Here is a 14,619-nt window from a genome sequence, read left to right on the forward strand (position 1 = left end):
CCAACTCAGTGCTCTTGTTGCTGTGTTCCTCCTCACCTACCTGATTCAGGCCCTAAAGCAGTGTGATGAAGTAGGTGGGGGGGGCTGGAGGGGCATAGGGAGGAAGAGAGAACGCTGGAGAAAGCCCACAGGTGATTCTGAAGCACTGTCCTTACTCAATTGGTGAGAACCATTGACAAAGGGTGTTCCATTTATTTCTGTATTACAAATCACCCCAAAATTTAGTGTGACCTAAGAGCAATATTTACTTTTCTTCTAAACCTCTTGGTCAGGGTTCAGTGGGGATAACTCACCTCTGCTCTGCTTGGCATCAGCTGGGGTGGCTGGCTTGAAGGCTGGAGTTGGGGACATCTGAAAAATTACTCATTTGTGGGACAGGTAGTTGATGCTCACTGTCACTTGGGACTCTAGCTGGGACTTTAACCAGAGCGTCTACATGTGTCTTGGGCTTCCTGACACATGGTGACTGGGTTCCAAGAGCAAGTGGGGTAGGAAGGACTGGGAGGATGGTAAGGCAGGTGGGAGCTCTATCCTTTTTTTTAACCTATCCTTGGAAGCACACTGTCACTTCTGCTCTATTCCACTCTTGAGAAGTGAATCACGAAACCAGCCCATACTCAAGAGGCAAGGGATTAGACTCACTATTACGATAGGAGGAGTGTCAAGAAATTTGTGATATGTTTTTAAACCACTGTGTAGACTTAGGAGGGAAGAGCACCAAGAACAGAACTGTACATGCCAGCCCACAAGCCAGCTGACTAGTCTATGAGGAGCAGTTTCTCTCATTGGTTCCAGGCACAGTAGGGCTCATCCCAGAATGCCTGGCCCCAAGAACACTTGCATAACCTGGAAAACACCCAGCCCTGCTCCAGAGGCCTGTTTTATAGACTTCTGTCCCAGAGATTTCTCCATTGCACACACTCCTTGAGTGATTTCCTCATTCCTTTTTTCAGAAATTCTTGAGTGGTAGAATGGAAGGAACCCTAGTTCTGATCCCCAACCTGCAAAAGCCTATAAAAAATAATGCAGGTTTATTTGGGAGTGAGGAGATTACAAGGAATAATTTTCTTCTCTATGTTTCAATTTTCTATATTATTATTATTTAAACTTTTTATTGTAATAAAATATACATAACACAAATTTATCATTTTAATGATCCATCCATCCATCCCCCTTTTATTAAAGAAAGAACAGATGTTTGGGTCAATGAATACTCCCCAGCAGGGAACAATGTCTACTTAGAACTTAATATCTTTGTTTACATTCTTTTTCTTTTCATGTTTTACCTTCTATTTATGGCAAGTGATATGGTTTTCCATTTACAGAAGTGATACAAAAAATAGATTGCTTTTAAAATAAGTTTATTAAGCAAATAGTAAACCAACTTAAAGAAGAATACAAAGTAAATAATACTACAGGTGTTAAATTGATATGGCAGAAATCCTAATATTCATGACTTAAGTTTGGGAAATCAGACTCCTGAGGAATGGAAACTTCTTCCCTTCTCCCCAACCCCTGGCTCTTCTCCCAAAAGAGAGGTCAACTGATACAGATGGCTTGCTATAGGGCCAAGGACATTTTGGTGCTCCATTTCTATGGTTGAAGCATTGTAAGTAATCCAGTCCTGGGGCTAATCTTTCTCTGGACTGCTCCAGCAAGTTGGGAGGGAAGATGGCCAGAGGCTGCATTTGGGGAGCTGCCTTGCCCTGTGACAGTGTTCTTTGCCACAGTGGATCAAACTCAGATCTCCCTGGCATGGGCCTGCCTCACCCTGGAGGGTAAGATTCAGAGGGCTGAGAGATGTTGGCCTTAATAGGACAGGCTGCCCTTTGGTCTTTGTTGACTGGAGGTCCCACCTGCAGGCACAGGAGGGCCTCTCTAGCTTGGCTCACAAGATTCCCTGTTGTGAGTAGGGGGTCAAAGTCACAGTTCATATGCAATAAAATGCTCCTTGGCCTGGTTTTTATGTTTTTCTGGAGGCTCTGGGAAGCTGGCATCCTGTCATCTGTTAGCAAGACTGACACTCATCTTCCCCCACTCATCTGTGCTTTGGCAGCCATGGGGACCCCTTCACTCTGACACAGGTATCTTAGAGCATGCTGAAGGAAGGTGGAAGCTGCTGCATTGATGCCATTTCCTTCCTGTCTGGTGTCTCAAGTTTTAACATGGAGTGAGATCTTGGAGGCTTCTGGCCAGAGTTGGTCCTACCTCCAGTTCTCTGCACACAACCCCAGCAGTCAAGCAGAAGCCCCTCTGGTCTCTCCAGCAGCACAGGCTCCATCCACACCCAGACTGTCCAGACCCAGACTGGGAAATTGAAATCCAGACATAAAAGTCCTGGGAGGGGCATTTTTCTTTGTGGGGCCTCAGGTATCAGCTTGGGTTCATAGGCAGGAACCTCAGGGTCTTAAGGTCTCAGAGGGACCCTCTGAGGTAAGGCCTTCTTCAGGGGTCTCTGGGAGACCAGTCCTCCAGGCCCTGGGGATTCAGAACCCCACAGTCGTCCGATCTTCGCGCCTCCAGAAAGCTGAGATCTGCTCCAGAGTGACCCGAGGCTGGAGGCGCCACTCAGGATCAGGGCTTCCTGGCTGCTGCCTCCGGGTCTGGGGGTTCCCCAAATATGTTATGACTTCTGGCCTCTGTTCAGGCTCAGCCCAGCTTACCAGGCCTGGGGCCTGGGCCCTCTCCTCCCAGAAGGTGCTGTAGGCTGGAGCCTGGGATGGGGTCTGGGGGACCAGGGAGCTGGGAGGAGAGTGTGGGGCTGGAGCCTGAGGTGGGGTCTGGGAGACCAAGGAACTGGGAGGGGAGTGTGGGACTAAAGGGGCAGGTGGGGCTGTTGCTCGGGCTTCTAAGGTGCCCTGGGGTGTGGCAGGGTCTGGGGCCCGGTCCATCAGCAGGGGCACGGCAGAACCATACCAGTCCTCAAAGCGCTCTCGGGCAGTGCCCGTGGGCTCAATCCACAGCTCTCCTCCAGGGCGCCAGACTAGGGTGGGTGCGTAGCTCCTGCGGTCTGGGCGCAGAGAGCGGCGAAACAGGCGTTCAGCCAACACAGCTGTAGTTACCAGGAAGAGGGCAGCTAGGGAGGCCAGGGCCAGCATGATGGGGACACAGGGCCCGCAGGGCAGCAGAGGCCAGGAAAGCGGCTCCGACACAGAGGGCTCCATGTGCGCAGAAGGCTGTACTGGAGTCAAAGGCATCTGGAGGGACAGGGGTCAGGAGAAGAAGGAAATGAGACAGGGGCAGCACAGCCTAGAAATAGACCTGGGCAGAAGAGCCAAGGGGACCTAGAACGGCAGGAGAGAATCAGATGGTGGGAGAGAGAGGGGGCTGCCTCACCCGCAGACAGGCCTTCTGTTCAGGCTGCCCAGCCCCTTTCAGTAGCCCATTCCCCTCCCAGACCCCAGGGTTCCTCAGACAAAACTCTAAGGGCCCCAGAGGCTTCTTTCCCCAGACTGGGCCTTGCTCAGTCTCCCTAGGAAGTGGTGGGTGAGTTAAGGAGCACCACCCCTCCGACGCCCACCCCTGCGCCTGTCCCCCTCCCGCCGCCTTGCTGGCACCTTGAAGGCACCTGTGCCCTCGCAGCTCCCCTGGAGTTGGGCTTGCTCTCCGCAGGCTCCACGAGTTTGCTGCTGTACCCCGCTCGGGTGTCACCTCCGCCTCTCGTGGTGCCTTCTCTGGCCACCGGCTCCCAGAGTATCTCTCTGCCTCCGTCCCTGTGCCCGCCTGCAGGGGCCTCCCTGGCAACAGTCAGCCTGCGCCCCTCTGCCCCTTCAGAGGTGCTCTCCCGGGCCTGCCTGCCAGGAGAGCACAGGGCAGGAGCCTCAGCTGAGAGCGGAAGGAGGCCAAGACCTGTTGCTATGCAACTGTGCCTACTCCCCTGCCCCTGCGGAGTGTTTCCAAGGCAACCTGAGGGATGTGGTCACTGCGGTGGGGAGGCGTTTCCTGGTGAGAGGTGGGGCCAGAATGGGCAGTGTTTCTGTTGAACTGTTTTTCACCCACAGCAGGCCCCAGGTCCCAGAATACTCATTGGAGGCCAAGACACACAGGCCAGTGGGCTTCCAGAACCCCAAAGCCCTTGGCTCTGCCTGCTCCCTGTGACTGCATCCCTGTCTTGCCCAATGGGTTCCACTGACCTACTGCTGCCCCCAGCCCCCACAGCTATCCCTCATGATCCAGCCTTCTCCATACTTTTCATGAATGAACATCTCCTAGACTTTTAGACCCATTTAGCCCTGGGTTTTGGTTGGAAAGTATCTGTGAGGTGAAGCGTGAATAGCAACAATGTCAGGCCTCTGGGAGGAGTCCAGGGTGTAAAAACAGGCTTAGGCCCATCACTTTAATACCAAAACCAAACAAAGACACTACAAAAAAACAAAATTTTAGATCAATATCTCTGATGAACATAGATGCAAATTCTTGAACAAAACACCAGCAAACCAAATCCAAATATACATAAGAAGGAGATTCATAAATCAATCAATGTCATACATCACATTAACAAAAAAGAAGGATAAAAACCACATGATCATTTCAGTAGATGCTGAAAAAACAATTGACAAAATTCAACATCCATTCATGATAAAAACTCAACCAAATGGGTATGGAGGGCAAGTACCTCAACATACTTAAGGCCGTATATGACAAACCCACACCTAAGATCATACTCAATGGCAAAAAGCTAAAAGCTTTTCCTCTAAGATCAGGAACAAGACAAGGATGTCCACTCTCACCACTTTTATTCAACATAGTACTGGAGGTCCTAGCCACAGCAATCACACAACACAAAGAGACAAAAGGCATCCAGATTGGTAAGGAAGAAGTTAAACTGTCACTATGTGCAAACAACATGATGCTGTATATAGAAACCCTAAAACTCTACCAAAACCCATGAATATTAGAACTAATAACTGGATTCAGCAAAGTTTCAGGAAATAAATTAACACACAGAAATCTGCTGCATTCTTGTATACCAATAACAAACTAGCAGAAAGAGAAATCAGGAAAACAACTCAATCTATGACTGCCTCACAAAGAATAAAATACCTAGGAATAAACCTAATCAAGGAGGTGACAGACATATACTCTGAAAACTATATGACACCCATGAAAGAAATTTAAAAAGATACAAATAAGTGGAAATCTATCCCATGCTCATGGATAGGAAGAATTAATATTGTCAAAATGGCCATTCAGCCCAAAGCAATTTACAGATTCAATGCAATCACTATCAAAATACCAATGATATTTCTCAATGAACTAGAGCAAATAATCCTAAAATTCATATGGAACCACAAAAGACTCTAAATAGCCAAAACAATCCTGAGAAAGAAGAACAAAGGTGGGGGATTATGCACTCTGACTTCAAGCTATACTGCAAAGCTTAAGTAATCAAAACAGTATGGTACTGGCACAAGAACAGACCCATAGATCAATGGTAGAGAGCCCAACTATAAACCCATGAATATATGGTCAATTAATATATGATAAAGGAGCCACAAATATACAACGGGGAAAGACAGTTTCTTCAATAACTGGTGTTGGGAAAACTGGACAGCTACATGTAAGAGAATGAAACTGAATTATTGTCTAACTCCATACACAAAATTAAACTCAAAATTGACCAAAGACTTAAATGTAAGACATGAAACCATAAAACTCTTAGAAGAGAACAGACAAAATATCTTGAACATAAGCATGAGCAATTTTTTCCTGCACATATCTCCTTGGGCAAGGAAAACAAAATAAAAAATGAACAAGTGGGACTACATCAAACTAAAAAAGCTTCTGTACAGCAAAGGACACCACCAAAAGAACAAAAAGGTGACCTACAGTTATGGAAAATATATTTGTAAACCATATCCAATAAGGGCTAACATCCAAGATATATAAAGAACTCATAAATCTAACACCAAAAAATCAAATAACCCAATTAAAAAATGGGTGGAGGACCTGAGAAGACATTTTTCCAAAGAAGAAATCCATATGGCCAACAGACACATGAAAAGATGCTTCACATCATGAAACATCAGGAAAATGCAAATCAAAACCACAATGAGATATCATCTCACACCAGTTATAATGGCCACCATCCAAAAGACAAGAAATAACAAGTGTTGGTGAGGATTTGGAGAAAAAGGAAACCTCCTACACTGTTGGTGGGAATGTAAATTGGTACACCCACTGTGGAAAGTAGTATGGAGGGTCTTCAAAAACTAAAAGAAATATCTTATGATCCAATAATTCCACTTTTAGGAATTTACCCAAAGAGAACAAAATCTATGATTTGAAAAGATATATGCACCCCTAATGCTTACTGCCACATTATTTACAACAGCCAAGATAAGGAAGCAACCAAAGTGTCCATTAATAGTTGAAAGGATAAAGAAGTTGTGGTATATATACACAATGGAATATTATTCAGCCATTTAAAAAAATCCTGCCATTTGTGACAACATGGATGAACCTAGAGGGTATTATGCTAAGTGAAATAAGCCAGGCAGAGAAAGACAAATACCATATGATTTCACTTATTTGTGGAATACAGAAACAAAAAAGAAAAGAGAAAATAGCAGTAGACTCATACACACTGAGAAGTGACTGGTGGTTACCATGGGGCAGGGGTTGGGTAGGGAGGGTGAGGGGGATAAAAGGGCACAAAAATTCTCAATCATAGTATAAGTTGGTCACAGGGATGGTAGTACAACATGGAGAATATAGCCAATGATTCTGTAGCATCTTTCTTTGTTGAGAGATAGTTACCAGACTAGTGGGGGTGAGGGTGAGGATTTAATAACATGGGTAACTGTTGAACCACTTTGTTGTATATTCGAAACCAATGTAAGATTGTATATCAATGAAACTTCAATAAAAAAAAGAACTTTCCTCCATCTTTCTGATCACTTTTTTTTACCTAATTCTAAGTTCGGAAGACTGTAAATGTTCTCTGATCTTTTCTTATTTGATAATGAGCATAGATAGGTTTAAAAATTGAATTAGAAGTTTAAAAAACAAACAAACAAAATCAAACAGGTTTAGGCCAGACTCCAAGAGCCTGGACAGCTGCCCTCCAGGCTCCTTTCTCCTGGTGCTGAGGGAGGTGCCTGGGAGCTAGAAGGGTGTGACAGAATGTCATCAGTGGCTGGAGTCCTTCCAGAGATTCCTAGCTTGACTCAGTCACTGACAGATGACAAGTGAGTCCTAAATAAGGGAAGGGTCCTGCCCAAAGTCACACAAGCCATATATGCAGGAGGAACAGGGGAAGTGTTGATACAAGTTCCTGGTCTGGCAAGCAGCCTGACCACAACACAACCCTTACTAAGCATTAATATTTTATTTTTCAAAATGACAGCCAATTAATGTGAAAACCAACAAAAATATGTTGAAATGTTAGTGTATTATAAAAGATGGTCACAAGGGCAGCCTGACTCAGATTGCTCTGTCCTGGTGGTTTTGAGGAAAGAGTCAGAAGGAGCAAAATCTGTAGTGTGGGCTGGAAGTAGGTGAAAACGGAGAGTCCTGAGGCTCTGAGCCTTATACAGAGAACTGACGTGATTTAAACTTGATGAGATTATAAGCTTTAAAATAAAACCTGAACTTAATACCACTGGACACTTAAAAATGGTTAAGATGGTATATTTTGTTATCTCTATTTACAACTAAAAAGGGCTTTTAAAAAATCCAAATAAACAAAGAAGGACATTACATAATGATAAAGGGGTCAGTCCAACAAGAGGATATAACCATTATAAATATCTATGCACCCAACACAGGAGCACCTGCATATGTGAAACAAATACTAACAGAATTAAAGGAGGAAATAGAATGCAATGCATTCATTTTAGGAGACTTCAACACACCACTCACTCCAAAGGACAGATCAACCAAACAGGAAATAATTAAGGACACAGAGGCACTGAATAACACACCAGAACAGATGGACCTAATAGACATCTACAGAACTCTACACCCAAAAGAAAAAGGATACACATTCTTCTCAACTGCACATGGAACATTTTCCAGAACAGATCATATCCTAGGCCACAAAAAGAGCCTCAGTAAATTAAAAAACATTGAAATTCTACCAACCAACTTCTTAGATCACAAAGGTATAAAACTAGAAATAAATTGTACAAAGAAAACAAAAAGGCTTACAAACACATGGAAGCTTAGCAACATGCTCCTAAATAATCACTGGATGAATGAGCAAATAAAAACAGAGATCAAGCAATATATGGAGACAAATGAAAACAACAGCACAATACCCCAACTTCTGTGGGACTCAACGAAGGCAGTTCAATGAGGAAAGTATATAGCAATCCAGGCCTATTTAAAGATGGAAGAACAATCCCAAATGAATAGTCTAAATTCACAATTATTCAAACTGAAGAAGAAAAACAAATGAGGCCCAAATTCAGCAGAAGGAGGGACATAATAAAGATCAGAGAAGAAATAAATAAAGTTGAGAAGAATAAAACAATAGAAAAAAATTAATGAAACCAAGAGCTGGTTTTTGAGAAAATAAACAAAATAGATAAACTACTAGCCAGACTTATTAAGAGAAAAAGAGAATCTACACATATAAACAGAATCAGAAATAAGAAAGGAAAAATCATGATGGACAACACAGAAATACAAAGAATTATTAGAGAATATGATGAAAATCTATATGCTAACAAACTGGATAACCTAGAAGAAATGGACAATTTTCTAGAAAAATACAACCTTCCAAGACTGACCCAGGAAGAAACAGAAAATCTAAACAGACCAATTACCAGCAATGAAATTGAACTGGTAATAAAAAAACATACCCAAGAACAAAATCTCCGGGACAGATAGATTCACTGCTGCATTTTATCAGACATTTAGAGAAGACACAATACCCATTCTCCTAAAAGTTTTCCAAAAAACAGAAGAGGAGAGAATACTTCCAAACTCATTCTCTGAAGCCAGCATTACTCTAATACCAAAACCAGGCAAAGACCCCACCAAAAAAGAAAATTACAGACCAATATCCCTGATGAACATAGATGCAAAAATACTCAACAAAATATTAGCAAACTGAATTCAAAAATACATCAAGAGGATCATACACCATGACCAAGTGGGATTCATCCCAGGGATGCAAGGATGGTACAACATTCGAAAATCCATCAACATCATCCACCACATAACAAAAAGAAGGACAGAAACCACATGATTATCTCCATAGACACTGAAAAAGCATTTGACAAAATTCAACATCCATTCATGATAAAAACTCTCAACAAAATGGGTATAGAGGGCAAGTACCTCAACATAATAAAGGCCATATATGACAAACCCAGATCCAACATTATACTTAACAGTGAGAAGCTGAAAGCTTTTCCTTTAAGATGGGGAACAAGACAAGGGTGCCCACTCTCCCCACTTCTATTCAACATAGTACTGGAGGTCCTAGCCACAGCAATCAGACAACACAAAGAAATTAAAGGCATCCAGATTGGTAAGGAAGAAGTCAACCTGTCACTGTTTGCAGATGACATGATATTGTAAATAAAAAACCCTACAGAATCCACTCCAAAACTACTAGATCTAATATCTGAATTCAGCAAAGTTTCAGGATACAAATTAATACACAGAAATCTGTTGCATTCCTATACACTGACGATGAAGTAGCAGAAAGAGAAATCAGGAAAACAACTCCATTCACAATTCCATTGAAAAAAATAAAATACCTAGGATTAAACCTAACCAAGGAAGTGAAAGACCTGTACTCTGAAAACTACAAGACACTCTCAAGAGACATTAAAGAGGACACTAATAAATGGAAATTCATCCCATGCTCTTGGGTAGGAAGAATTAATATTGTCAAAATGGCCATCCTGCCTAAAGCAATCTATAGATTCAATGCGTTCCCTATCAAAGTACCAACAGCAGTCTTCAATGAACTGGTACAAATAGTTCCAAAATTCATATGAAACCACAAAAGACCCTGAATACCCAAATCAACCCTGAGAAGGAAGAAGAAAGCAGGGGGTATGTTGCTTCCCAACTTCAAGCTGTACTACAAAGCCACAGTAATCAAGACAAATTGGTACTGGCACAGGAACAGACCCATAGACCAGTAGAACAGAATAGAGAGGCCAGATATTAACCCAAGCATATATGTCAGTTAATATATGATAAAGGAGCCATGGACATACAATGGAGAAATGACAGCCTCTTCAACAGCTGGTGTTGGCAAAACTGGACAGCTGCATGGAAGACAATGAAACTGGATTACTGTCTAACTCTATACACAAAAGTAAACTCGAAATGGATCAAAGACCTGAATGTAAGTCAAGAAACCATAAAACTCTTAGAAAAAAACATAAGCAAAATTCTGTTGAATATAAACCTGTACAGCTTCTTCATGAACATATCTCCCCAGGCAAGGGAAAGAAAAGCAAAAATTAACAAGTGGGACTATATCAAGCATCAAGCTGAAAAGCTTCTGTACAGCAAAGGACACCACCAGTAGAACAAAAAGACATCCTACAGTATGGGAGAATATATCCATAAATTACATATCTCATAAGGGGTTGACATCCAAAATATACAAAGAGCTCATGCACCTCAACAAACAAAAAACAAATAACCCAATTAAAACATGGGCAGAGTATCTGAACAGACACTTCTCCAAAGAAGAAATTCAGATGGCCAGTAGGCACATGAAAAGATGCTCCTCCACATTGCTAATCATCAGAGAAATGCAAATTAAAACCACAATGAGATATCATCTCACACCAGTCAGGATTGCCACCATCCAAAAGACAAACAACAACAAATGTTGGCAAGAATGTGGAGAAAGGGGAACCCTCCTACACTGCTGGTGGGAATGTAAGCTAGTTCAACCATTGTGGAAAGCAGTATGGAGGTTCCTCAAAAAACTAAAAATAGAAATACCATTTGACCCAGGAATTCCATTCCTAGGAATTTACCATAAGAATGCAGGAGCCCGGTTTCAAAAAGACATATGTACCCCTGTGTTTATCGCAGCACTATTTACAATAACCAAGAAATGGGAGCAATCTAAGTGTCCTTCAGTAGGTGAATGGATAAAGAAGAGGCGGTATATATACACAATGGAATATTATTCAGCCATAAGAAGAAAACAAGTCCTACCATTTGCAGCAACATGGATGAATCTAGAGGGTATTATGCTCAGTGAAGTAAGCCAGGCAGAGAAATACAAGTATCATATGATTTCACTCATCTGTGGTGTATAAGAACAAAGCAAAACTGAAGGGACAAAACAGCAGTAGACTCACAGATCCCAAGAATGGACTAACAGTTACCAAAAGGAAAGGGACTGGGGAGGATGGGTTGGAAAGGAGAGATAAGTGGGAAAGGGGGCATTACAATTAGCATACATAATGTAGGGGTGGGTGACACGGGAAAGGCATGTATAGAACAGAGAAGTAGTGATTCTATAGCATCTTACTACACTGATGGACAGTGACTGTAATGGGGTATGTGGTGGGGACTTGATAATGTGGGGAATCTAGTAACCATAATGTTGCTCATGTAATTGTATATTAATGATACCAAAATAAAAACAAATCCAAATAAAAAAATAAACTGGAAAATTATTATATAATTCTCTTTTAAAAATTTACATTTAAAATATTTTTGTTTTATATTGAATTACATACAACAAAATGCACAAGTCTTAGTGTAATTTTTTTGATTGAAGTATAATTTATACACAATCTTATATTGGTTTCAATTAGTATAATCTTTTAATTAGTCTGTCTTAAAAAAATGAAAACACTAGAAGAATAAACACTGTTGAAAACCAGAGAGGTCAGGTGTGATTTTTCTTTTCCTAAAGTATCAAACTGGGTGTTTTGATTCTTAACTGTCTTTCATCACTTTAAAAAGGCTTAAAAAATTTAACTTGTTTCTCAAAAAATTAAACATAGAATCACCATGTAACCCATCAATTATATTTCTAGTACATATAAAGGCATAGAAGGCAGACTCAGATATTTACACATTGATGTTGGTAACAAGGTTATAAAGGTAGAAACAACTCAACTGTCTATCAGTGGATGAATAAACACAATCTATGTATACAAATGTACACATACACAATAGGATATTATTCAGACCTAAAAAAAGATGGAAATTCTGATACATGCTATAGTGCGGATGAACCTTGAGGACATTATGATAAGTGAAATAAGCCAGTCACAAAAGGGCAAATACTGTGTGATTGTGCATATAGGGGAATCAAAGTCATAAAGACAGAAAGTAGAATGGTGTTTGCTACTGGCTGGAGGGAAAGGGGAGTGGGGAGTTTTTCTTTAATGGGTACAGAGTTCAGTTTGAGAAGATGAAAATGTTCTGGAGATGGATGGTGGTGATGGGTGCTCAACAATGTAAATGTACTTAATGCAACTGAACTGTTAGACATTTGAATTTCTCTTCCTAAGACCTTCCCCCAAGGAAGTACTGAGACAGAGAGCCCATCACAGAGCAGCTATCCTGTGCTATGTAATCCTGACTAGAAAGTGCCCAAGCTCACAAACCTGGGAAATGCTGCTGGGCACAGGCCGAGAGTGAACTCTTCCAGCTTAGGAGGGCTATGAAGCGCTTGGGCCCAGACCTCCTGTCCCACCCGTTGGATGCTGGAAGTTGAAGCAGCAGCAGGGCATGAGAAGCCCCCAGGCTGAGGTGCCTCCCCCCAGGCGCTTCTATCTGAGCACCTTCCCTGGCCCAGGCCCTGGAGGTGGAGGAATCAGCGGTGGCCCCTAGTCTCATGAAGCTTACAGGCTCTCTAGTGGCAGGGATGTGAGGGTGGAGGGGGTGAGATAAGACAAGAACACAAAACTGATACAAGGTAGAGATCAGGGCTCCTGTCCCATCTCTGTCACTCACAAGCTGGGTAAATATGTCACTTTTCGTTGTCACTGTTGGCTGACAGGACTGCGTTGAGGATCTCTGCCCAGGAGGAGTGAACAGTCCCCCAGGGAGACAGCAGAGGTAGTGCTCAAAGCTTAGATGCCCACACACCAGGTGCTCAGCAGAAGCAGGAAGGGACGTGAAGGTGTGGCTGCAGGGAGGCTGGGGAGGAGGGCCCTGGCTCTCCATCTGGTCTGCCATCCATGCACTCACTGGACACTTTAGAATAGTGGTTTTGGTATTCCTGGGCCTTGAGTTCTTTCTTGATACTAGAGAGTTGACAATTTAACAAGATAATCTATTGGGACTTTGTTAGATGCGTGGATGAATGGGATCTTCCTGAGGCAGAGCCCAGCTTGCTATCCCCAGAGTCATCTTTGCATTCCCAGACCCAGACCATGGTCTCAGCCATGACAGGAGCCCCGGAAAGTGGGTGAGTATGTCAGTGGAGGATGAATAGATGCCTTAGTTTTCCCTTTATCTTAGACCTTCCCCTCTCATTTTAAATGCCATCTTATTACTTTCTCATGTTGAATACTTCGAAAAAGGCATTTAAAACATACTTTCTGAATGGCCTTTCACTCAATAATCCTGGTGTCTGGAGTTCCAGGGTGCTTACCCTCATTCATGACAGATGATTTCCTCTTCCTTTTTCTAATTTGGTGCTGTGAACTCACTTTTAGCTGGTCCTTATCAGTGGGAATCCATGTGACCAGGTTTGAGGGTGTCTCACTAAGAGCTTCTGTGTCTGCTTCTGGCAAGGATGCTTCAGGGGTGTGACCAACCCTGGACCATGTTACTTGTTCATTTTATTTGGGCTTCCAAGGCCATGTAGATAATATAATTGTGAACCCCAAATCCAGGTGATAGCAAATCTTTGGTTATGAATTCTCAGGGGAGACCCTCTGTTGGCGCCAGATCCCACAGTGAGACAGACAAGATTCTTCCGTGCTCTCTGGGCTGATGGGGAGATATTTTTTTTCTACTCTACTTTTTAATTGAGGGTGTCACTCTTTAAGGGACTAAGCTTTGTGTTAGGGTCTCAGCTTTCAATGCCCAGGCAAGGCCTCATCTCCTATCTCTGGTGCGTATAAAACCAAAACCCCTTCATTGCCAAGATCTACCGCCACTGAGCAGCTCACTCAGCTCTGGTTTTTAATTTCCTTTTTGTGTATGGCTCCTGCGAAGTCCTCTCACTTTCTTGAAACCCAGCTGTGCATTTTAAAGGATGTTTGCTTAATTTTCTGCAGCATCTCGAAGTGTTTCATAGTGGGGATGTGCTTGCCGGGTGATAACATTCACAGCAACACAAAACACAGTTTCCTCTAAGAACACGGTTCAAATCTCTCCCTCCTTAAAACAACCAGTCAGCCAACAACAGATTCTTCACCCCTCACCACATGACCTCTCACTACCTTCACAAACTCCTGGAAAGAGCTGTCTGTCCTAACGGCCTACATTTCCTCATCTCCCCATCACCCTACAACCCACTACAGACTTCTGCACACTTCCAGCACTTTCCAGAAACTGCCTTCACCCGAATCGTGACCCACAAAGGACACTGTTCAGCCTACTATAGGCAACATTAGGCATTTTGATTCCCTTCTTGACGAGTTCTCTTCCTGGCTTCTGTGCCTCCCTTCTGTCCCTTTGGCCACCCTCTCTGGCTCGTTGCTGTCTGCCTTTCTCCAGGCA

The 14,619-nt window shown here is 42.9% G+C and overlaps 1 protein-coding gene across 2 annotated transcripts; it reads right to left on the reverse strand.

Moving 5' to 3' along the window:
• Window positions 1-1,344: 1,344 nt before the first annotated feature.
• Window positions 1,345-3,848, reverse strand: C10H16orf54 (chromosome 10 C16orf54 homolog). Of its 2 annotated transcripts, none has more exons than XM_036917687.2 (2): window positions 3,569-3,848; window positions 1,345-3,197 (listed from the first exon to the last, which is right to left on the reverse strand). In XM_036917687.2, exon 2 carries the CDS (start codon window positions 3,195-3,197, stop codon window positions 2,487-2,489), a length of 711 nt encoding a protein of 236 aa, XP_036773582.2. In that variant the 5' UTR covers window positions 3,569-3,848; the 3' UTR covers window positions 1,345-2,486. The 2 variants fall into 2 exon arrangements, with proteins under 2 accessions (XP_036773582.2, XP_036773581.2); XM_036917686.2 differs by having other exon boundaries at window positions 3,558-3,848.
• Window positions 3,849-14,619: the final 10,771 nt, after the last annotated feature.

The sequence above is a fragment of the Manis pentadactyla genome, chromosome 10 (assembly GCF_030020395.1).
Source record: "Manis pentadactyla isolate mManPen7 chromosome 10, mManPen7.hap1, whole genome shotgun sequence".
NCBI classification, from domain to species: domain Eukaryota; kingdom Metazoa; phylum Chordata; class Mammalia; order Pholidota; family Manidae; genus Manis; species Manis pentadactyla.

Bases quoted from the DNA above. Each gene is read 5' to 3' on its own strand.
- C10H16orf54 (XM_036917687.2), bottom strand. From the start codon at position 3,197: ATGCCTTTGACTCCAGTACAGCCTTCTGCGCACATGGAGCCCTCTGTG.